Genomic DNA, 24,795 nt, shown 5'->3' on the forward strand with positions numbered 1-24,795 from the left:
GGAACTCCTAATTTTTTTTTTTTTTTTAAGATCTAAATTTGCCCTTTCTTCCTATTAAAGTCCTATTTTCTGAAAATTATTTAAAATTAAAAACGACACTAAAGCCAATGTTCCTTCATTCTGATTTTTTACCCCCCTCAGGCTTCTACCATGGAGGCCCCTTGTCCCTTCCCCCACTGCAAAGGGACAGGGACAGTCCTACAGCAAGTCGCTACGCTAAGACCGTGAAATGAACGATGCAGCTGCACAACCAAGGTGAGAGCCGTGCTTTATGGACACGTCCTTCCTGCCGCACACCCCAGGGACAGGCTCGATACTCCAGATCCTTGGTTTGTTTTACTGACTCTGGAACCAGGCTGTTCAAAAGGTGAATTCTGAAACCATGACTGGTGTAGCAAATTAATATATCAGAAACAAAAACTTCATCCAAATATTTACATTTTAAAAACATTTAAAAAAACAGGCTACTTATTAAGTGTGCTTGAACAAACCATGTGTGGAAGTGAATTCCATTCATTATGGAGTTTCTGGGAACACTGAGAGCACAGAGGCCCTGAGAGCTGAGGAATTAAGAGTTCTCCAGTGTTCCCAATCTCTGCTAAAAACACAACGTGACACACAACCGCCGAGGTGCTAACGTCACCGCCCCCCCCGCCCCCCGAAAAGGAAGGGCCCCTGCAGAAGGCAGGTGGCTCAGCAGCGGGAAGGCTGGTGCCCTCACTCGGCATGGCCTCGCCACAGAGCCCGTGACACTCTGCAGAGGTCGGGTGAATGTGCCGAGCCCCACCTCGCTCCATCACACCCCAGTACCTTCACGAACCTGGACACTCACAGAAATGTTTGGAGAGAGATTCCTTGAGAAGGTGGAGGGTCTGAGAGTACATCAAGCAAAAACCAGGCCGTTCCTTGGAGCTCACAGAGCTTTTCCACAATAAACGACTGATCATACAGCCCAATTAAAAACTCAAAGACTTTACATTACAAGTATAGAAAGTTTATAGCTCAGCGCTGCCAAGAGAGTTCATTTAACACCTCAGCCCCTACTTGCAAAGCGGTTGACAGCTATACAATGACTTCTGCTTTATTGTCGCTGGCTTTGGCTCTGATGTTTAAATACTGCAAACAACCTGGGAAGCTGTTTCACGTGTGTGTTCTGTGTGTGTGTGTGTGTGGGCGCGGGTGCAGGTGGGGATCATAACAAAGCAGGGTCAGGTCATCACGATGAAGACAGGCCAGGAGCTGAGTAGCCACTGAAAGTCCATTTACCATCACTTCCTTACACAGCACATGTGAGAGACTACGGCTTAAGGACAGAGGGAGAAGGCCTCTCATTTGTTCGTGTCGTTTACGCCACGACTTTCGCAGTCTGACAACGAGGCCAACCTAACGCGCTGCCTAGGGCAAGGGTCACCGAGAGCAGAGTGACGAAGTCCAGCTCGGTTCGGTTCTGAGACCTTCAGTGCTTAAAATTTTGCAATCTTTCAGGTTAACACCACCGAAAACCAACAACCCCAAACCCAAAAGGTCAGATAAAAACAATGAGTTAACCACCAGAAATGACCCAACTCTTTAACAGATCAGGCCCTGCTGGAATTGTGCTTAGTCTGTAGACCCCAAGGCACCTCTTCTTAAGCAAGATGCTTCTCTGAAGGCGAAACATGATCTCTTAGAAAACCAGGCTGGTCTTACAGTCGCTCTGGAGCTACCCCTCGGGTCCGAAAGAACAATGGACAACGACTCAGAGTCTACAAATGTACCATTTTTTTTCAGAGAGCGCGGGGCTGGTTTTACATGTCCAAACCGGAACTGTCAAGTTGCTGGAACTCAGGGGGAAGTCCTCCGAAGGTGCGTATTCTAGCAACAGCCGCAAAGACCCAGACAACTTCATTGCTAAGAAGCAGCTATTCCTGTCTGTGCCTTTAGATGCTGGTTGTAAAACAGCAGCAGTATGCTAATTGTGCCCGCCGTTGGGATTTGAGCTATTCTAAGGAAGAAGCACTGTTCTCTTTGAGCCAGTCTGGGAGGACACCTGCCATCACACTGGGCAACCAGGGGGCCTGGGGGGAGACGGTCGGGAAGCGTCCGAAGGACCAGAGACCAGAGCGTGGTGCTCAGCATTCTCAAGGCGCCCGGGCCGCCCAACGGGGCGCCGCGAGACCCGCTGCTCACACACATGCACACGCACACACACAGTTTAATGGTTTAAAAAAAACCACATTTGTTACTTTAGAAAAATAAAAATGCAGTGCATTTTCCACAATATTATCGCCACAGACTCTGATTGCTCAGTCCACACATAAGCAGCAGTTGCCGTCTATGGTGATATGGCTTCTCTGCACTAATTCCCATCAGGCCGAAACACATTAGGGCAGGTTAAGTAAAGACCAAATTGTTGCACAAAGAACATTTACTCATCAGATCCCACGGATCTCTTCTGTGCCCGTTTCCTGGGCAACCTTCTCGGTGAAGCTTTATCTGGAAGAAAAGACAACGTTTTAATTTGTCTGTTATACGTGTTCAATTCAAAAGCATTTCCTCCAACTTTACCACGAGGTTCAAAAACCGAACACACACACACGAGAGAGATCATCTAATAATAAATGTCTCTGACCCAGCACAGGTTTTTTTAAGCTATAAACAGTCCTTCAAGAGAGAACTCAAAATGAAACTTTACATACTGCAAGGTTGCTAAATAAACTTAAAAACAAGAAAAAAAAATGTTTTGGTTAAGTTTGTATGGTGACAGATGGTAACGACTTGGCATAATGGTCATTTTCCAATGTATAAAACATCATTACGTTGTACACCTGGAACTAACATGACGTCAATTAAAAATTTTTTGTAGAGTTCCCGTTGTGGCTCAGAGGGGTAAGAACCCAATTACTATCAATGAGGATGTGGGTTTGACCCCTGGCCTCACTCAGTGGGCTAAAGAAAAAAAAAAAAAGGGAGTTCCCGTCGTGGCGCAGTGGTTAACGAATCCGACTAGGAACCATGAGGTTGCGGGTTCGGTCCCTGCCCTTGCTCAGTGGGTTAACGATCCGGCGCTGCCGTGAACTGTGGTGTAGGTTGCAGACGCGGCTCGGATCCCGCGTTGCTGTGGCTCTGGCGTAGGCCGGTGGCTACAGCTCCGATTCTACCCCTAGCCTGGGAACCTCCATATGCCGCGGGAGCGGCCCAAGAAATAGCAACAACAACAATAACAACAAAAAAAAGACCAAAAAAAAAGTGCTCGAGTCTACAAATCACATGAAAACGGACCTCAGTGCTCCTGGCAGGTTGATGATGATGGCGTCTGGGGCCCACGTGCCTAAAACTGAGCGTGGAAGCACTTTCTTTCCCCCTGCCTTAAAGGGCCGCACCCACAGCACATGGAGGTTCCCAGGCTAGAGATCAAATCGGAGCTACAGCTGCCGGCCTACAGCACAGCCACAGCAACTCCAGATCTGAGCCACGTCTGTGACCTACACCGTGGTGTAGGTCATGGCTATGCTGGATCCTTAACCCACTGAGGGAGGCCAGGGATCAAACCCGCACCCTCATGGATCCCAGTTGGGTTCATTAACTGCTGAGCCACGAAGGGAACTTCCAGAAGCACCTTTCTGATGAAGAAAGCCTACAAATTTCATCAGATTTTCAAAAATGTTGCACTATGAATTAATGCCTTTTTATTTCTAAATCTTCAAAATAACCAATTACGTTGAATATCTTTCTCTCAAAAAATACTTGCCAATCTAACAGCCACCTGTGTAGACACAGCTGTTACTAGGCAGCTGTGAAACAGTCACTGCTGAGTCCCAAGAAGGCCAATCCCCCTGCAGCAGGTGTTTAAAATACAGCAAAACATGAAACAGAGCCTCATGATCCTGCCAAAGCCTGTTTGTTCAACACGCACGAATTTCACTCCATCGGTGAGACAGGCTGGTCCAACTTACCTTAACGGCGCATCTACGCCTTCCGGGCCCACCTGTCTAGCCACCGAGTCAAGCAGTGGACACGTGAGACAGAGCGGCCGGCAGCCACTGAGCTCTGGGGAAAATGGCTCCAAGTGCCTCAACAGCCTAGAAGCTGCGTTTTATTTCACCAGCGAGCAGTAACTGAGGTAACAGTGCTCCTCAGTGATCAGAGGGAAGGACCCTCTTCCTACCACTCGCCCCAAACCCCCCAAACTGAAAAATCCTTAAACATGATGTTTCCTAGTAAATAGACGGGGTAGACCCAAAGTGCTTCCCCTGCACATGAATAAAAAAGGATGTTTAAGAAAAGCCACAGATCACACTAAACTACAGTCAAGTCCTAACGCACTGCAACATTTTTCATTTTAGACAACAAAGGCAAAACGTCAGCAGAAAGTTACACAGGCCCCTTTCCCCTTCCTGGGACTGCAAACAGCTTCCCACCTCACCCGGGCCAGGGAAGTACTTCCTAAATAGTCTGCAGATGGATTTTTAATGACTTACGTGTCACAAGTTTTCTATCAGATCCCTGACCAAAGTCAAACTACGCAGAGGACTTCATATTCAGAAGCTTCTGACCAAGGCTTGGCTACGCACATGTGTGGTATTTGCAAAGATCCTGATTTGCTATTAAAAATCCGCTAACCTGACACCACAGTTACAAGGCCTCGGGGAAGCTGAAGCGCGCTGCTCTGAAACACCACGTGCAGGAAGCAGGGTTGAGAGACCGCCTCAAACCACCCCTCCTCCCCCGCGAGGAGCGGCACTGAGCCCCCTGCTCCCTGACCGTCAACATGTCTCCCAGTTTCTCCCCTCCGCCCTCAAACATGCAGAGTCCACGTCCTTTCTCTGAAAGAAATGGGCTATTTTTTTTTGTTTTTCTTTTTTTGGCATTTGGAGTTCCCAGGCCAGGAAGGATCAGACCCCAGCTGCAGTTGTGACCCACTCATGGCCGCGCCAGGGATCAAACCTGCATCCCAGCGCTGCAGAGACACCACCTCCCGTTGTGCCAGAGCAGGAACTCCAGAAATGGCTTTTTCTACATTACCTTCACTGTGGCTTAACCCCTTCACTCTAAAAAATCATGTTCTAAGACAGGGGTTCAAGTGCCACCTGGATGAGCAGCTTCCAAATCACCTGCCAGGATGCAAATCCTTGGTCTCACCCAGGTCTGCTCACCTGGAAGTGCTCTGGGGTGGGGCCCTGAACTTACTAACAAGCAGCCCAGGTGACTCCGGTGAACGCTAAGCTGGAGGAGAACTGCTCTGAGGAATCCAGTACAAGGGAAAAAACACAAGGGTGCAAAATTACTGCTAGAACTGAACTGAAAACATCAATAGGATTTCACGATCCGAAAAAATGTTATTTTCTAGCTCAGTTCAAGGAAGAGGCCTAGAAATGTCGTTTAGTATCTAGATTTTCATTTCTACTATCTAGGGGTCCTTGGAGAAACAGCTGGCCCCCTAACTAGGAGTTGAGAAAATACACACACGTTGGATTATCTTGTTGAGCCAGCACATAAGGGATTATTCAAAGATCAGAAGATATGATTGGATGAGGTTCAAAAACCAGCGGCCGAAACTAATTATCTGAACATCAGGAATTCCCGCTGTGGCTCGGCTGTGACGAACCGGACTAGGATCCATGAGGATGCGTTGAGGGTTCAATCCCTGGCCTCGTTCAGTGGGTTAAGGATCCGGCATTGACCTGAGCTGAGTTGTAGGCTGCAGATGTGGCTCGGATCCTGCGTGGCTGTGGCTGTGGCGTAGGCCAGCAGCTGTAGCTCCCATTAGACGCCTAGCCTGGGAACTTCCATATGCTGCATGTGCAGCCCTAAAAAAAGGCAACAACGGCAAAAATCTGAGCATCAAAAAGAAATAGTTGACTAAAACACACTAATTCCATGAAAACCCAAACTTGCCTACGAAAAGCAAGAAACAGAAGAAGATGAGAAAAAACTCATTTGTCAGCCTTTGTTTGCAGGCTCCTTTGAAAACTGGAAAATAAAGCAAAGAGGTAAGCGCTGGACCTGCTTCTGCAGTGGGCGCTGTCCCTCAGGGTCACCAGAAGGCCCCAGCTGATTCGGGCAGGTGCTACCTCACAGGAGAAGGGCAGTTAAAACCAAGGCAGGGCACCTGGAAATCCTCATTTACGAAAACCTCACAAACCCTGAAGCAGACCAGGAGCATCGACCGGTGACACCAACGCAGCACTGCAAAGAAACTTCCAGGCTGCCAGCAGGAAGACCCAGCCTTCCTGGCTGCACGGCGACCAGCCTAATCCAGGGCTCAGTGTAGCAGCGCTGACGATGGGGCCATGAGACCCTGTTTCTGGATGTGACTCAGCAACTACTTAGGAGCTCTGACGCCTGTGATCAGCCAAAAATGACAAACTTAAACCTAACCCAGCCTACAGATTTATTTTCTGGTTCATATAAATTTTTGCTAAAAGACACGAGGAGGAAACAATCAGACAAACCTGGAAGGTGGGACTTTTTACAGACTCAACCCTCAGCAGCATTGGCCCCTCCTGTGAGCTCGCTGGATGCGGCCCTTGACTGCAGCCCAGGGCTACCGAAGCCCAAGCTCCCCCATCGGGCTCCTCACAGCGACGTCTGCTCGCCCTGCCCCTGCCCCTATGGCACAAGCAGCCCCTCTCTCGAGCTGCTTTCAATTAAAGGGACTTAAGGGCTAACACCAGAGGCAATGCATCATCCTAGGTTGTAAACCCAGTTGTAAAGATTTTTTTGTCTTTTTAGGGCCACACCCTCAGCACATGGAGGTTCTCAGGCTGAGGGTCCAATCGGAGCTGCAGCCACCAACCTACGCCAGAGCCACAGCCACCGGGATCCAAGTCATGTCTGCGACCTACGCCACAGCTCACGGCAACGCCGGATCCTTAACCCACTGAGCAAGGCCAGGGATCGAACCCGAAACCTCATGGATACTAATTGGGTTGTTACCTGAGTCACACTGGAAACTACAGTGATATTTTAAACAACTGGAGAAATTTCAACATGGACTGGTTATTATACAAATTATTAATAATTACGTAAATGTGATGTTCTGTCAGGAAAACGTTACTTTTTTGCAAATTAAAATATTTCAGAGGCAGTGTGTCATCTTATCTGCAGAGAGGAAAAAGCACTCTAAAAGCAAGCAGTGGTTTTTGCTAACTAACTACACTGACTTTTTCATACACTTGTTTCTCCTTAACCCCTTGGCCCCGGTTTTGCAAACTCTCAGGACTCCTTAGAGCACACAGGATGAGGCTCCGCCTGGGACTCCCAGGCTTCCCTCGGAAGTAATAATACTGAGAAAGGACTGTGACCGTGTGAGAGGGCAATGTGTGCCTTCCAGCTATTTTCAGATTCCAAAATCAATTAACAAACCACGAGCTTAGCTCAAGGTTGTCTAGGAGTTCCACTGTTGTTTAAGAAGTTTTTTCAAAACAAGGGATTTCATCTAAATGGGGAAAAGAGGGAGTTCCCCTGTGGCACAGCAGGTTAAGGATCTGGCATTGTCACTGGGGCTGCTTGGATCCCTGGCCTGGGAACTCCCACATACCACAGGCATGGCCAAAAAAAAAAGTCCCATAATTTTATATATAAGAATAGCGGAGTTCCCGTCGTAGCACAGTGGTTAACGAATCCGACTAGGAACCATGAGGTTGAGGGTTTGATCCCTGGCCTTGCTCAGTGGGTTAACGATCCGGCGTTGCCGTGAGCTGTGGTGTAGGTTGCAGACACGACTCGGATCCAGCATTGCTGTGGCCCTGGTGTAGGCCAGCGGCTTCAGCTCTGATTAGACCCCTAGCCTGGGAACTTCCATATGCCGCGGGAGCGGCCAAGAAATGGCTAAAAGACAAAAAAAAAAAAAAAAAAAAAAATTTATATATAAGAATAATCGTTACAGTTTTAAGAGCTAAAAATCTGGAAATAACAAACATCCTTCAGTACGGAACAAGCTTAATCCTGACACTCTTCTGCAAAAGAATGCTATGTAGTTACTAAAAAGAACGAGGTAAATTTATAAGTAATTATCACAAAAAGCTACCCAAGGCATGAGAGTTCAGGTGGGAGAACAGTGTGTGCTTCGTGATGCCAGTTGTGCAAACACAGGAACAACAGACTCACGCTGATGCACGCTGGGAAAACGCTAAGACACATAAACAGTGATTGATCATGGAAAAAGGGATTGGCAGAGGCGGGAGTTGATCTTAGTTTTTTCACTCCCTTTTTTAAACAATGAGGCCATACTACTTTAAAATAAATGTTTTTTAAAAGTCTATTTAGGAGTTCCCACTGTGGTGCAGCGGAAACGAATCTGACTAGGAACCATGAGGTTGCGGGTTTGATCCCTGGTCCCGCTCAGTGGGTTAAGGATCCAGCGTTGCCATGAGCTGTGGTGTAGGTCACAGATGAGGCTCAGATATGGTGTGGCTGTGGTATAGGTCGGCGGCTACAGCTCCGACTGGACCCCTAGCCTGGGAACCTCCATATGCCGCGGGTGTGGCCCTAAAAAATAAAAGACAAACAAACAAATAAATAAAAGTCTATATTTACAGGAAGTTCCCTTGTGGCACAGGTCGCAACTGTGGCGTGGGTTGAACCCCTGGCCCAGGAACTTCCATATGCCACAGTTGAGCCTATTTAATTAATCAATGTATTTACAACTGGAGGGAAAAAAACACATTCTTCTACAAAGATGAGCATTTAATCATTTGCCTATGCAATAAAACTGAACTATACGTTAGGCAAACTATCAGGCAGTATTATAAGTTTATTTTTTCAAATACACAGTGGGTAGTTGGCAGTTTTCCTAATATATATAATGCTAGAAAGCTGCTCCATTATTCATTAAACTCACTGTGAAGTATTTACACACTATACAAGAACCCCCAAAACTGTATCAAACACTGTTAAAAAAATTAATTGCCTCACCTCTTCTACTCTGCACTGAAGCAACAGGAAAGAAAAGACAGGAAAAAAGTTAGGAATACAGAGAATTCACACATTGGTACACAAACTTCAGATCTGGAAGCATTTCTAAATTATACAGTACGCAGAGTAACAATTTCAAGCATTCGCTAATCATTATGAATGCCTGTTAGATTTTGCACAAGCAATGAAAGATGAGTGTTACATAGCATCCACCAAGCACTGTTTGCTAAATCTAAGATACTTAATTTCCATCAAAGAGAAACATTTCTGGCCGAGTTTGTCAGACTTACTGATCTGATTCAAAGTTTCCTGAGGAATCCAACTCATGTCGACATCATTCTGACTGGACGTGCCTGTCTCCACCTTCTGGATGGGCCTCTTGCGCTGAGAATGTACAAACGTTATTTTCAAAGAGGTCCATTATATTGTTCACGGCAATTTTTAAAAGATCTATCACGCCACCCACTTAAATATCTTAATAGGTAAACAAGTTCTCTTCTAGTTCTAAAACACACTCCTCAAGGAATTTTTTAACTAGGCAGGAAATCATGTCTACACCAACTATAAAGAAGGAGTAAATCTTCACAATTAAAGACCTTTTGCTCTGCTATAAAGCTTCATACATTATTATGCAATTGGTAGACCAAATAAGAACTTCTATTTACATAAAGATTTTCTTTCCTTTTGGGAATCAAATCTTTAAAGAATAAATTTATTTCCACATCCCCCAAATTTAGGATGCTGGCAGATTCCTCCATTGTTACTTAATTATACTTAAACAGGTGGTATAGATAAACCAAAATAAAAACAGACAATTTCATTTAAGCTAACAACCTCAAATTTTGTTGAGTATTTATAGCAAAACTGATGGAAAGAAAGTGATTCAATTCCACTCTTCAGTCCTACTATTTAAAAAAACAAACATCTTTTTATTTACATAAGAAACAATTATACAGTCCAAAAACTGGATTCTGAACAAAGGTAACTGAAAAAGTGGCTTGTACCTAAGATATAAATTTCTAGCAAAAATGCTATTATGAAAATGCGGTAAAGAAAGTTATGGAAATTAACGTTTAAGCTCTAAGCATTCCCCTTTTAAAGATTAAGAGCTTCCTAGTAACATTTACTGCTCGTTTTATATAGATCTGACTGCCCCAATCTATAGAGATTAACTGAAATGCCAAGCATTTATCTGACACAAATCACACTAATAACGATAGGAACGGTGCAGGGATTTTGTTGGGTTTCTGGCCAGGAGGGGGAGGGGAGGGCGGTAAGGGTACAGGGGCAGAATTAGTGACCGTACTCAGAGACCAGAAACTACCGTTACAGCAGGTGGTCCAAGGCTGCCACTGACGATCCCTAACAGGAAAACAGCGTTTTGACTGATCCAACAAATACAGCCAAGTTCATCCTTTCTTTTTCAAATCAGGACTCATTTAATTGCTAATGAGGAATCAGCCCTACGGTTAAGGGTTAAAGCAAACAGAAACGCTGCACGGCTTAGAGACAAAATAACATATCCAGGAAGAAGTTTACCAGGAGAAGGAACTCTTACGTCCAAGGTAAAGGAGTAACAATTCCAGCAGAATCTGGTTCAGGAGGAAGGTAAGGACCACTCCCGAGGAGGGAGACAAAGGGCCTGAACCGCACTGGGGCAGCAAAGTCTAAACAAAGCCAGGTCTCGCAGCCAAGGTCTCGGCCTGAGGTTTTATCTTTAAAAAGTAGAACCCGTAAATACACAATCTCACAGTGAAAGCAAGATGCCACAAATAACCAGACGGTACTTAGTGCTATAACAATTTCTGAAATATGGCTGTAGGAGTTCTTTATCTGTATTTACCTTCCTGGATTCTAGGAGTTGATGGAGGCCAACAACAAGCAAGAGCCCGAGACCAGCAAGGAACATATACATGAAGATTCTGAAAATACAAACTGGCTTTAGTTCCTAAGAAATACCTCAGCTAATTAAAACTATAATTGTGCTTTAACTCATAAGAATTCTCAATTAATCACAACTATAATGCCAATAAAAATATAAGGTTCCCAAATAATTTGTGGAGAAAAAGAATGAAATGTTTTAAATTCAACTCAGATTCAGGTAATAGCTTTATAAATTTACCTTTACTTTCTCTTTAAGAAGTCAGGCCAAAAAAAAAAAAAAAAAAGAGCATATGATCTAAAATGAATTACTTTATAATTTGTTATACTCAAAACTCAGTTAAATGACTGCATTAGGTTTTATCTTCCTCAAATATTAGATTTTGCACAATTTTATTTTAAAATTACTTAGTGACTAAGTATAAGGTGATAAATGATTCACTGTTCACAAAGAACACATTTTTCAAGATAAAATCTTCTGGTGTCCCCATCATGGCTCACGGGAAACGAATCTGACAAGTACCCATGAGGATGCAGGTTTGATTCCTGGCCTTGCTCAGTGGCCAGGTTAAGGATCTGGCGTTGCCGTGAGCTGTGGTGTAGGTCGCAGACAAGGCTCGGATCCAGTATTGCCGTGGTGGAGGCCGGCAGCTGTGGCTCCAATTCGACCGCTAGCCTGGGAACCTCCATATGCCGAGGGAGGAAAAAAAAGAGAAAGATAAAATCTTCTAATTCATGTTTTCAGAAGCAATTTTCGAGGCCTGCAACTTTAGTGATCAGCTTAAGAGGAAGGGGTGGAAAACAGTTCAAAGAGGGGGAAGAACAAAAAGCCACCTACCTTTTTAAAACAATTTGTTAGTTTTAACTGTCTTTCCTAACTTTGTATTAATAGTTTTAATAATTTGCTCAATCTACACTGTTCCATTTTTACTATTAAAAAAATACGACCGGGAGTTCCCGTCGTGGCGCAGTGGTTAACGAATCCGACTAGGAACCATGAGGTTGCGGGTTCGGTCCCTGCCCTTGCTCAGTGGGTTAACGATCCGGCGTTGCCGTGAGCTGTGGTGTAGGTTGCAGACGCGGCTCGGATCCCGCGTTGCTGTGGCTTTGGCACAGGCCGGGGGCTCCGATTCTACCCCTAGCCTGGGAACCTCCGTATGCCGCAGGAGCGGCCCAAAGAAAAGGCAAAAAGACAAAAAAAAATGACCGAAGCAAGCCTTCCAGTCCTACCTTTTGAGATAAAGATTTACAAACTGCAGCTTTCACTTACGTTTCTCCATCTAACCCATCCTCTCTCTCGATAATTGTAACTGTTTGATTGAAGACAGCATCTTGGAAAACATTGCCCTGTTAAAAAAATAAAATCACAAAAATCTGAAATGCATTGGAAGAATGAAAGCTCACAAGATGTTTTTTTTTTTTTTGGCCGCACCCACGGCATGCCAAAGTTCCCGGGCCAGGGATCGAACCTACCCCAAAGCAGTGACAATGCTGAATCCTTAACCTCTAGGCCACCAGGGAACTCCCCTACAAGATTTCTTAAATTGTTGCCCTAATAATACACTATAGCTTTCCCATCACTTAGGTCAGTAAAACACAACCAAGTCCACGAACAGCACTAATTCAACGTCAGGGACTCAACAGTATGATGATCTGTTCCCCCACAAAATAAAAACGCCTCCAACTTCGCAACAACTGTCTTTCTTTGAATGGGGCGGGAGAAGGCGTGAGAAGCCAGGGAAGTAAAGTAAAAACAGGACAAAATGTGCAGGAAAAAAGCCAAGTCCACAGAAGCCTCTTCAACTAGAAGTCGCAGCTTCTGCTCTACACAGTCCTCCAGGAAGGAGATGAAGAGCATGGAACGTACAGTAGCAGCTGCAGTCAGATCGTTTGAATAACCAGGCGTGAACAGAAGTCAAATTCATGTTCCATACGGACAATGGACTGGAAATCAATTTACACTCCATGACCAGTGACTTCCAAAGACAGCTTTCTGTGCTGGTCTGGAAAATAATCCTGTCACCTCAACACAATTTCAGTTTTCAAATACATGAGACTCTGGAACGATACACAGCTGTGCTCAGTGTTTGGTGTGAAGCACAAACGTGGTACTTTTTCAAAACTGTCACTTATTGCTGAACTGTAATGATTTAAGTTTTATTCTAAGATCTTTCATTTAGCATTGCTCTCTTGACAATTCCAAGAGGAAACAAACATTCAAACTGGAACTGAAACAACATATATGCTCGTTGGATTAAGTTTAATTCTGCTTGAAAACAAGATGAACCATATAATCCTTCAAATTACTAAACTTAAAGTTGAGAAGGCTTAACACACTGCCCGGAAGATAACGATGAAAAGCCCCTCAACTTCCACTAAGCAGTTTAAAAAAATAAAAGAAAGAAAACCCAATTTCAGCATAAGGAATTTACCTCAGACCTAAGCTAACTATGCTGACACTAGCGTAATGAAAAGGTGGAATAAGCTTTCAAGAGAGGGTGCAACTTCCTTCTCTGAAAATCTTCTGAAATGGGAATGGTTCAGACGTGCTCTCATTTGAAGGAGGACCTAACAGCTGGCATCCAGAGGTCAGGTCCCAGCAGTCACAGTCTAGGGGCTTCCCGCATTCACTCACTGGACACACACGTGCTGCAGACAGTAAATATTCTAGAAGGACAAGGGAACCTCTACCAGGCTACTTGGTTCTCATAAACCATAAACCTTACTAATACCCTAAAAACATTTGGTTGTATCTTATCTACAAGTATATAAAATGATGGAAAAGTAGGAGTTCCTTCCATTGTGGCACAGCGAAGACGAATCAGACTAGGAACCACGAGGGTGCAGGTTCGATCCCTGGCCTGGCTCAGTGGGTTGAAGATCCGGCGTTGCCGTGAGCGGCGCTGTAGGTCGCAGATGCAGCTTGGATCTGGTGTGGCTGTGGCGTAGGCCGGCAGCAACAGCTCCAATTAGATTCCTAACCTGTGAACCTCCATATGCTGCAGGTGCAGCCCTAAAAAGACAAAGGCAAAAAAATAAAATAGAATGATGGAAAAATCACAGAAAGTCCTTCATACGTACAAATAAAGGCAGCAAAAGGGGCAAAATGCAAGCAAGAAAAAGAGGTACAAAAGTCAACATGCGTATCTAAGCAGCAGATCCCACTGTGTGGCTCACTGTTCCTTCTCCTCTCAAGATCCAGCTGGGGTCACTCGCACTGTCCTACACCTGCCCTCAGCTCTGGGAGGCATTGCTCCTGCTGGATGCTGTCTGTTTTTCTGGATTACAGACTTGAAGACAGAGCTGAGCAATTGATCTTGGCCTCCCTGCTGCCTATCAGTCTCAGCCACAACAAGGCACTTGAATAAATAAATAAAAGAATATTCATTCAACAATGTCAACTGTCTATTCATCCCTAACCTTAAAAAAAAAAAAAAAAAAAAAAAAAAAAAAAGGCTTAGAGGGCCTTACGTTCAGGTCTTTGTAGTTGAGATTGATGACCAGACCAAAGGGCCGGCCGCCCATGGGCTCCGCAGGGATGAAGGAGTACTCAAAGGTGGCCTGTCTCTGCGGCGGCACGACAGTGTTCAGGGGAAGCGCCGTGAAGTTCTGGATGTAAAACTGGTAGTCTTGAGGATAACGGAAGGAGGCGTCCAGGATTCAACGATGAAGTCTTCTGTACCCTTGTTCGTGAAGCCCACCAGGAACTTGACAATGTTATTTGCCGGAAAGTCTAGGAAACGAAAAGGAACAGGAAGGTTAGAAACATTCAATGGGCACAAACAAGCCGACATCACCAATGGATTCGGCCCCCGCCCGCTACGCATGGACCTGGTTGAGAACCCCTTTCGGTAGAGCCATCACCCACCAACCAGCAACTGACCAGAGTCTGCATACAAGCGGGAACCCTTGTCTGCAGGCCGGCATTCCAACCTAAGAGCTGAACTGACAAGTTCCCATTGTGGCGCAGCGGAAACGAATCTGACTAGGAACCATGTGGTTGCAGGTTCGACCCCGGCCTTGCTCAGTGGGTTAAGGATCTGGCATTGCCGTGAGCTGTAGTGTAGGTTGCAGACATGGCTCGAATCAGCTGTGGCTGTGGCTGTGGGGTAGGCCAGAAGCTGCAGCTCCAATTCAACCCTTAGCCTGGGAACCTCCATATGCTGAGGGTGCAGTCCAAAAAAAAAAAAAAAAGAGCTGAACTGAGCACCACCGACTTCAGACCAGATCACTCCCAAGTCACGTATCAAACGAGGAGCTGGGTACTTTCAGCGCTAAGGTCACCCTGCAGTGGAGCTGCAGGACTTGGTCAAGTCACCTTCACCTCCACTCAGTGCGGGCTCGGTGCAGACAATGGAGCGAATGACAGAAGGAGAAATCTAATCTAAGAGGCTCATCCGGAAGCCGTAACCTGCTAGAAAGTGACAGAACCAGCTGGGCACTCCTCATCTATTTAAGCGATCAGTCAAAATGCAAATTCGAAGAGCCAAGGAGGCAGCTACAAAATTAGGTGGGAAAAAAAAAGTCTCTCAATCAAATTACACTTTCTGTCGGTGCTGAGTTGAAATGAACATGGGAATAAAACAGAGCTTGAGAAGACCAAGAAAACGAGTAACCTCACAAAGTCCTGGGTAAATATCCTGTGGCCCACAGAGCTGTTTCACTCATCACAGCACAGGCTCCGGAGTCACAGACCCGGGTCTGAACCCTGTCTTCACAGTCTGTTCACTGAGTCCATCTGGGCAGGTCCTAACTTCCCCAAACCTCTGTTTAACAAGAACTAACTCTCCTCTTAGGGGAGAGGAGTTAACACACACACGGACTGTCAGGACTGAAAAACGCCCGCAAAATATCGGGAATAGTGCCTGCTGCTCAGCTCTCAATAAACATAAGCCATGAGCTAATTTTCTTTTACTGCAATGTTAGCTCGAAGCAAAGCCTAATTGTGAAGACTGATATCTCACCAATGTTTACATTCAAAAGGTTACTTTACTGCAGCAGTTTTAAAAGTTTAAAAACAGTATATTTCAAAGGGACATTTAATTTCTAGTTAAAATGGACAGCATTTATTTTCCCCCTTAGGTTAAATGCAAGAAATGCAACCTTACAGATAGGGGTATTCATACACACAAGACAATTTTCTCCTGAAATATGTCTACACTATACTTGTAAAATAAGGACCTCACTTAATCATTACAACGCTTCCCCCCAAAGTGAGCTTGTCATTTAAAAACTTCCTCTAACTGAATTAAACCCAACCTCCTCTCTCACCTTCTCCCTTCACAAACAGGATGGTGGTATCTGCACTGGGTGAAGCTTCAGGTTCACCAGATACATCTTCTTCCTCTTTATCTTCAGCCTAAGAAAACCATTAAGAACAGGTTACCACGGGCTGGGTCGGGGCAGGGACACACACACATCATATGAGTAATGACTTCATGAATTTGGGGAGTTCCCATCGTGGCTCAGTGGTTAACGAATCCGACTAGGAACCATGAGGTTTCGGGTTCAATTTCTGGCCTTGCTCAGTGGGTTAAGGATCCAGCGTTGCTGTGAGCTGTGGTGTAGGTTGCAGATGCGGCTGGGATCCCGCGTTGCTGTGGCTGTGGTGTAGGCCAGCGGCTATGGCTCCAATTCTACCCTAGCCTGGGAACCTCCATATGCCGTGGGAGCGGCCCGAGAAATGGCAAAAAACCCCCAAAAACAAAAAACAAGATTTGGGACAAAACATACTGCTTCAAGGCTGTGCTGGGATTAGTATGGAATTATCAATTAAACTAAATCTTCAAGAGCAGTGCATCTCAACTAGTAATGTGGGGTTCCCGTTGTGGCTCAGATCCCTGGGTTTACTCAGTAGGTTACGGATCCGGCAGCTACAGCTCCGATTCAACCACTAGCCCGGGAACTTCCATATGCAGCAGGTGCGGCCCTAAAAAGGAAACCAGTAATGAGCATCCGACCCCCCACCCCGAGCCCCTGCAGCTATGCCTCAGGTCCAGGGTAAAGCCTGAGAGTCTATTTCTAACATACACCCAGGAAGTGCTGCCCAAGCCAGTATCTGAACCACTTTGAATTCCTTGGTTCTAGAGTGTGGGTTGGTAAATTTTCTGTAAAGTTTGAAAGAAGTTTAAAAACAGTATTTTTCAAAGAGACATTTAATTTTTAATTAAAGTGGATGGCATCTATTTTCCTCCTTAAAGGCCAGAAATACTTCTGTCCAGGAAAAGGTCTCCCAATGAGCCCCCCCCCCCCCTCCAAAGAAGGGCGAAGGAAACAAGACTCCGACTGGAGGAGGTGCTGGCCCGAGAACTCGGTATCAAGTATTTTTGGCTTTGGGAACCACGAGGTCCCTGTCGCAACGCTTCAACTGCGGCAGCAGCATGAAAGCAGCCAGAGTCGCCGCAGGGCTGCCTCTGGTCTGCAGTCCCACCGTGTTGGCCCCTGTTCTAGGGCCTGGTTATCATCAAGCTTTCCATCCTAATTATCAAAACAATTTCCCTGTGAGAAGTCATCCCACAACTCACACAACGGGGTAGAAATAGTTTTTTAAAAGAACGTGACCAGGGAAATACTCGGGTGGAAATGTCCTAAAATTCCAACAGACTCGCACAGGTTGGTGCATTTACTAGTAAGCACTGAATTGCACACTTAAAACAAGCAAATATGATGAAACATAAATTACATTTCAATAAAGTTGTTTTTAAAAATGTCAACAAATATTACATAAAAATTGTAAACCCCAGTGTAGCACTTGCCCGGGGTTAGAGAGAATCACAGACACCGATGTACCTGAGGTGTCCAGGCCCTTAAAAAATGGAGATGCCTAAGGGCACTGCTGCTTTACTGGCATTTAACTTTTCATTTATACACCCTCTCCCAACAGACCTCTCAGAAGCAAAGACTGTCTTACATTTTAAAAATTTCCTGTACCCAGCTCACATGCTTAAGACAAGGTACTCAAAACATATGTTCGTTGACTGAGCAAAGTATAACTTATATTTAAAGTATCTTTTATGAGGGAGTTTCTTTTGTGGCTCAGTGGAAACGAATCTGACTAGTATCCATGAGGATGCAAGTTCGAGCCCTGGCCTCGCTCAGTGGGTTAAGGATCCGGCGCTGGCGTGAGCTGTGGTGTAGGCTGCAGAGAAGGCTCAGATCCAGCGTTGCTGTGGCTCTGGTGTAGCAGTTGGTAGCTCCGATTTGATCCCTAGCCTGGGAACCTTTGTATGCTGCAGGTGCAGCCCTAAAAAGCAATAAATAAATATCTTTTGATACCTGATTTCTACTTTTGGAAAGACAGACCCACAAGCTGGAAAAGAGATCAGAGACAGAAGGTAGAAACAAACTGTTAAGAAAAAGGAGAAGATAAACCTGAGAAACCGTTAAAGAACAACCATACCTCAGATTTGACTGACAGGTTGTGGAATACGAAGAAACGAAGGCAAGCAGGTAAAAGTGTGAAGCTCTGGAGCCGCATCAAAGCAGGAAGTACTCATGAGGGTAAGGTGGACGGGAAGTGCCAGTCCGCTTGGACACGTAAAACTCGGGGTACTTATGGACTATCCAGACGCGCTCCCCTGCAAAGAGCTGGAGACAGAGGTCTGGCCCCAGGCAGGGAGGGGTCAGAGACGAGACCGGAAGTGATCAATGGAAGGTCGTGGTCCTTAAAACCACAGGTTTCATCAGCATTAAGGGAGTGAGTGGAGCAAGAGAAGGTGAGCGAGATGAAGCAGCAGGCACCGAACACAGCAAACCAAGGAGGAAGGCGCCCCAGAAGCCCACGCGGGGAGCTCGAGAAGGGGTGCCCCTCCGATGCTACAGAGGACAAGCAGGGGAACGAGGGAGAACAGGCCAGGAATCTGGCACTTAAGTCACTGGTGTCTCGGCAAGAAGAGTTTTACTAGATACACACCAACCACCATCAGAGAACAAACTTGAAAGGAGCAGAAGAGAAAACCCAGTAGTTCACCCTTCAACAAGCCTGCTGGTAAAAAGAAAACACGTGGGAGCTCCCGCTGTAGCGCGGCGGAAACCAGTCCAACTAGGAACTATTATGTTGTGGGTTCAATTCCTGGCCTCACTCAGTGGATTAAGGATCTGGCATTGCTGTGAGCTGTGGTGTAGGTCACAGACATGGCTTGGATTTGGCATTGCTGTGGCTATGGTGTAGGCCGGTGGCTACAGCTCCGATTTGACCCCTAGCCTGGGAACCTCCATATGCTGCGGGTGCGGCCCTAAAGAGCTTGTTTAAAAAAAAAAAAAAAAAAAAAATTTGCTTTAAAAAAAAAAAAGAAAACATGTAAACCCTGAGGTAGAGGAGCACAGAGCAGAGAGGAAGCACGTTTATTACAGTTTAACAGAATCAAATCACTGAGAAGGATCAATGCTTGAAGTTACCGGAAGAAAGAGTAACAGACAGGACCCCGCAGGATGTGTGACAGAAGGTGGCCGGAGGGCCAGCCTCAGAAGAGACCAAGGACGACTTACTGCAAAGGAGAGACGTAGAAAAGACGGGTGAATAAATAATCAGAAGCAGAAGGTAGAAAATGTGACAGCTCACACTTGACGGCCTTCACTTTCTGACATCAAAGGCAATGATGCTGCTAAGACGTCTCAGAGAATTGACTGTGGAGTTTAAAAGTGGCTAAAAAAAATTCTGTGTAGGATAAATCACGGAAGTCCGAGAGAGGAGAAAGAAAATAAAATTAGCTAGAAGCATGCTGCAATGATCCTGATTCCAGCCCAAGGTTCTTCCTGTCATGCTACAGTGTAACAGTAAAAGTCTCAGAGCTGCAGGTTTCTCAGACACCTTCCCCACGCCTCCGCCTCTCCACGGAACCGTCTGAGACATCCTTCCTGTCTGCACCTCACGGCCCGCCACCAGAACGCATACACATCGTCCCAAGAACAGAAAGCCCCACGAGAGCAGAGAGAGCATCCCGTCTGCTCACCCGTGCTTCCAGAACAGTGCCCGGCCCAGAGCAGGAATGTGACAAGTACCTGCTCATTGAGTGAAGGAAAGAGAGAGAGGGAACCTAGGGTCAAAGAGCTGAGCTCTCCGGGGTCGGAAAGCTAAGCAGCCTGTGTCTCTAACCCGCCGACAAGTGGTCCAGGGTCCCACTACACTGTACCCTCTGACTCTGCTCACATCACTCTGAATTGTTCTTTATTTCACGGCTCCCTCCTTGTGCCAGAAAACACTTACGAGCCATCCTCAGCGACTGGCCCTGTTCTCCCAACTTCAATGCATTTGGATCCCAGTACTGACTCTCTAAAAGAATTTCAACACCAAGGCCGTCTATAAAGGGGTAAGCTCTACCTACAGTCCATTCATGCATTAAACAGAGGAGAGCACCGACCAAGTCTGTGGGTTCATCCTCTTCCACCTCTGCTTCATCATCTTCATCTTCAATTATAGAATCTTCCACTGTTTCTTCATCTTCTGTAAGGTCTTGAGCCACTGCTAAGGAGCCTAACAATAACACAGAACAGGTAGCTAACCTTTAGTCTGGAATACCAATGTTTTTAGAACTCAGGTATAGGCAACGAAAATGTTCCCTCACAATAACTCAATCTCCCAGTTCACTCGAGAGAAATTACAACGCATCTAAGAACAGTCTATGATTTCATCTTACTAGCAGTCTTATCAACTGCATGTTAATTTTAATGGGAAATGCTGTTAAATTACGAAAAGCACCTAACAGCTGGAAAAACGAACTGCTAAAACTAAAGATACCTTAAAGCCAAAAATAAAGAAATTCAAGCAATTTTGTTAAGCAAATTATGGAAAGTAAAAAACAACAACGAAAAAATTTAGGTCTAAAAGAAAATAGCAATCTAAATTTCTAGGTAAGAATCACTGCTATCAGAGTTCACTACAGCTCCAAACTCTTCGTACTTGACAGCATGTAATTCCCTGGAACAAATATCATGTGTGACATCCACGGTAAAAACAGCTCAGATAAAACACACTGGGTTTAGTAAAAAACTACACTGGTGGAGTTCCCGTTATGGCTCAGCAGAAACGAATCTGACTAGCATCTGTGAGGCGCAGGTTTGATCCCTGGCCTTGCACAGTGGGTTAAGGATCCGGTGCTGCTGTGGCTGTGGTGTAGGCGGCTAGCTAGAGCTCTGATTCGCCCCCTAGCCTGGGAACCTCCGTATGCCGGAGCTGTGGCCCTAAAAATAAAATAAAATAAAATAAATAAACTAAACTACACTGGTATCCAGGGTTGACATCCGAGAAAGCATGCACTTATTTCTGCACACAGTTTCAAACATGTTTAAAGATACCTTTTATTTCCTCTACACTTAACATCAAAGTGAAAGTTAAGCATAATTATAATGCCAAGAAATTATAAATCATAATTTTATAGGCAAAAGTACTCTAGATATGTCACATTAAGTCTATTTCAGGCAAGACCCTCAAGAAATTTCAAAGTTCTAGTGACATTTCCAACATTTCTCAGAAAGAATGATGATGTGGCAATTCAGGAGAGAAAAAAAATATGGGAAAGGAAGCATGAACACGCTGTAATATCCAGGAGAAACACTATACATTAAGGACCCTGCATTTTAAGTCCTTCCCACTTCCTTTGAGTTCTTACTGCAAAATTTTAAAGAATTCATAACTTACATAACTTTCAATTTCTAAAACCAGTAAGACTACTACTTATGTCTGACACAATAATTTAAGTACTCTATTTCAAACTTCTCAATATATACAATAGCTTTCACCCTACAGTTACTGAACAGTCTATTTTAATGCTAACCGGTAACAATTAAGTCTAACAATTCTGTTGGAAAAAATAAGAGAAAATACTTTAAGACAGGCCATTTGGCACAAAAACGTTCAAAGGTTTCTAGTTAATTTAGATAGTGAATTGATCTTTCTTAAGAAAATGTTCTAAAGCCTGAAAAAATATAGTCTAGATTCTAGACAAGTACAATTATCAAATTTTCTGAAAGAAAATGAAAGCAACGACCAGCAAGCAAATCCCTCTTTAAACCTGCAAATGAATTAACAGTTTTGGTTAATTCTCCCACCTGGTTTTCTATCCACTGAATAGAAGCCAGTCGGTTCACTTTTCTTTACCAAAAAAGCTCGTGGATACCTGGCACTATCACTCATTCTGCCACACAACTTGCTTAAACTCATGGAATAAAACGAATTCTAGCCATCATTGAGTCGGACTCGATTTCACAAAGAAAATCGAAGTTCAGGGTAGAACCCAGGCAGGGAAACCCAGTGCCCACATTTTTAACGTTCTGAGCTATTTTCACACCAGGTTAACCGGTGGAAGGATAAACCCACATAAAGACCGTAAAGCTCGAAGTAGATTACGTTTTTTTCGAGACAATGCGATGCTTCCACAAAACAACAAAAAAATAAGTTAACAGAAAAAGAGAAAAAAAAGGGGGGGGGCTCCAATAATGCCTTTCCCCGGGGATCCTTAGCCGGCCTGCGAGGAGGGCTGGCAGGCGGGCGAGGAGGCGGATTTTCGTGAAATCAAGACACCTGCTGGGCTGTCACGCCGAGGGAGGTGCCGAACCGCCGGGTCAGGGCCAGAAGGCCGGCGGCTGCGAGAGTTTAGGCGCGCAGAAAACTAGGGTTTCGGCAAATGAATGGAGGACGACTCCCGGCGTGGCGGCTAAAGACACGTCAGCCCAGCGCCGGGAGGGGTGGAGCGGGGCCGACAGGGGCGCCAGGGGCCGCGGCGCCCGGGCGCAGCCGGCCCGCCGCCCCTCGCCCCCTCCTCCGGCCGCGGGGCCCGGCCAGCCCGCCGGCGCGAGCAAGGTCGCCGGCACCGCCCCGCACTCGCGCGCAGGAGGCGGGCGCCCCACGGCGGCCCGGCGTCGGGGTCGGGGTCGCGGAGGGAGGCCGGCGAGCGGGACGCGCGACCCAGGGGCCGCTTCCAGCTTCACGCCTGCGCTGGCGGCGTTCCCACCCGGCCGAGCCCCGCCACACACTCCCCTTCGCCTCACCTCCGGGGCCGCCTCGGAGCAGGAGGGTGGCGGGGAATACGAGCAGGAGAAGCAGCAGCAGGCGGGGGAGGGACCTCATGGCGCGGCCGGTCCGGCGTCCAGGCTCCTTCCGCGAGTGCGCTCGGCCGCCCCGGCGGTAATGGCGTTACTCTTCATCCGGGCTCCTGGCGGGGGCGGGGCGGGGCGGGGCACGTACCACGCAGCGCCTTCGCCACGCCCCCTCCCCGGCCCAGGAACGCCGCCAACGTGGCTGCTTGGCTCCTGGCTCCTCGCTCGAGGGCCCCGGAGGTCACGTGGCCGGTTGCTAGGGCCTCCGAGATTCCCGCGAGAGTTCGCCTCCCTCCGTGATAGCGGGTTGGACACCTGTGCTTTGCCTCTGGCTCTGCCCTCGCGCCTTCCCAATTAATTAGCGTCGTTAGTAGTTACTGTATTTGAATGACTGTATGCCTGGGGGCCCGGCGCGATGAAGTCTTCGTATAATTTTAAATAGTAGTGCCAAAGGAACATAAACCGCCTTGTGTGGCATTGAAAAGCAAACATATATTTTGGAATAAACAATTATTTTAAAAAGTCACAGAGCATTAAAAAATACTCGTTGGAAAATCTCGTCGTCCCCGCCCCGCGGACACCCTCATGCACAGTTAGTGACAGTTCTCACATTGCTACCTGACAATTCCAGAGTTCCAAGTCACCTGGAACAGTGCCTGGAATAGAGTAAGCCCTGGGAAATGCATAATGGAGGCAGCAGAGGCTGGACAGCTTCCTTCATTTTCCTTCTCTCTAGCATGGCCTTCGGGTTGCTGCCAGTAATCTGGCAGGTCATGCAATTAAATAATGTGAATTTCAGGCACTGTTGAACTGGACCCGCATGAGAGGTCATATGGATGATGAAGTAAGTTAACATTCGTAAGTAAGCTTACTATTGCCAATCCCTGTCATTTAATCTCTGAAAATCCTTAGGAGCTGGATATTATTTACTGAGAAGAAAACCGAGACACAGAAAGTTTAGTAACTTACCCAAGGCTTAAGAGCTAGTCAGTCGCAGATGCAAGATTTGACCCTGGCAGTTCCACTGCAGACCCTGTGCTCCAGGGTCCCGGGACACCTGGTGTTCTCCTCCTGCACTGGCTCTGCTCAAGGCTTCCCTGCCGTGGGATCCCCTGGAAAGGCAGCTTGTGGCTGCTGCGGGCACCATCTATCTAATTGTCTGCTAAAGTCACAACCCGACAGTGCTGAGCTGAACCAACTCAGCTCCACTCCACTGTGCTGCCAGTGTCCCCACAGCTGCACCTGCACCAGGCAGGACTGGAGGGACTCCTTGAGAGGGCCTCCTCCCACTTGGGTGCTGCCTCCATGCCTCTGCACGGCTGGCTGCCAAAGCTGCCACTCTGTGCTCAAGTCATCAAGACTCGGACACACGCTTGATGCAGCTGAACTTTGCCGAGTTCTCTCTCGGCCTGGCAAGAATCTTCCTCCCCAACTTAGAGGCACTTTCTTTTCCGTGAGTTTCAAATCAGACCTGCTCTGAGTTCCTGATGGCTGACAGGTCTTCTGACAAACACATCCTTCTATTTAACTCGCAGCTCTCGCCCAGCACCCGGAAGACTCTGCAATAGAAGTGGTACCTGTAATCATGCTGTGTACTGAGTGTCACCCTTCTTGCCCCCGGACCAGGGCTGTCTCCCTGGCTCTCTTTTTCCTGTAGAGCTGGTTCCGGCAGAGAGGATTCTCATTCCCGATGTTAAAGGGATTTCTAGCAGGTCTATCTCTCCAGTTCTCAGGCCATGTTTAGACATAGCCTGTGAGGATAATCCAGTCTAGGCTTCAACTAGGACTTCGACTCCAATTTTATTTTAAATGATGATGAATAAATTGTATTTGGAACTTGAACTTAATTAATTAATTTGTCTTTTAGAGCCACACTCGCGGCATATGGAGGTTCCCAGGCTAGGGGTTGAATAGGAACTGTAGCCACCAGCCCACGCCACAGCTACAGCAACGAGGGATCTGAGTCGAGTCTGCAACTTACAC

At 46.3% G+C, this 24,795-nt stretch overlaps 1 protein-coding gene across 1 annotated transcript; it reads right to left on the reverse strand.

The window, feature by feature from the left end:
• Positions 1 to 22,944, reverse strand: SSR1 (signal sequence receptor, alpha). The gene is given in 9 exon segments (NM_001185167.1): positions 1 to 2,475; positions 9,189 to 9,282; positions 10,742 to 10,820; positions 12,050 to 12,126; positions 14,251 to 14,436; positions 14,439 to 14,512; positions 16,051 to 16,138; positions 20,139 to 20,251; positions 22,765 to 22,944. Coding segments are annotated over 9 exon segments (858 nt in total). The 5' UTR covers positions 22,844 to 22,944; the 3' UTR covers positions 1 to 2,407.

This window comes from Sus scrofa, chromosome 7 (assembly GCF_000003025.6).
Source record: "Sus scrofa isolate TJ Tabasco breed Duroc chromosome 7, Sscrofa11.1, whole genome shotgun sequence".
Taxonomy (NCBI): domain Eukaryota; kingdom Metazoa; phylum Chordata; class Mammalia; order Artiodactyla; family Suidae; genus Sus; species Sus scrofa.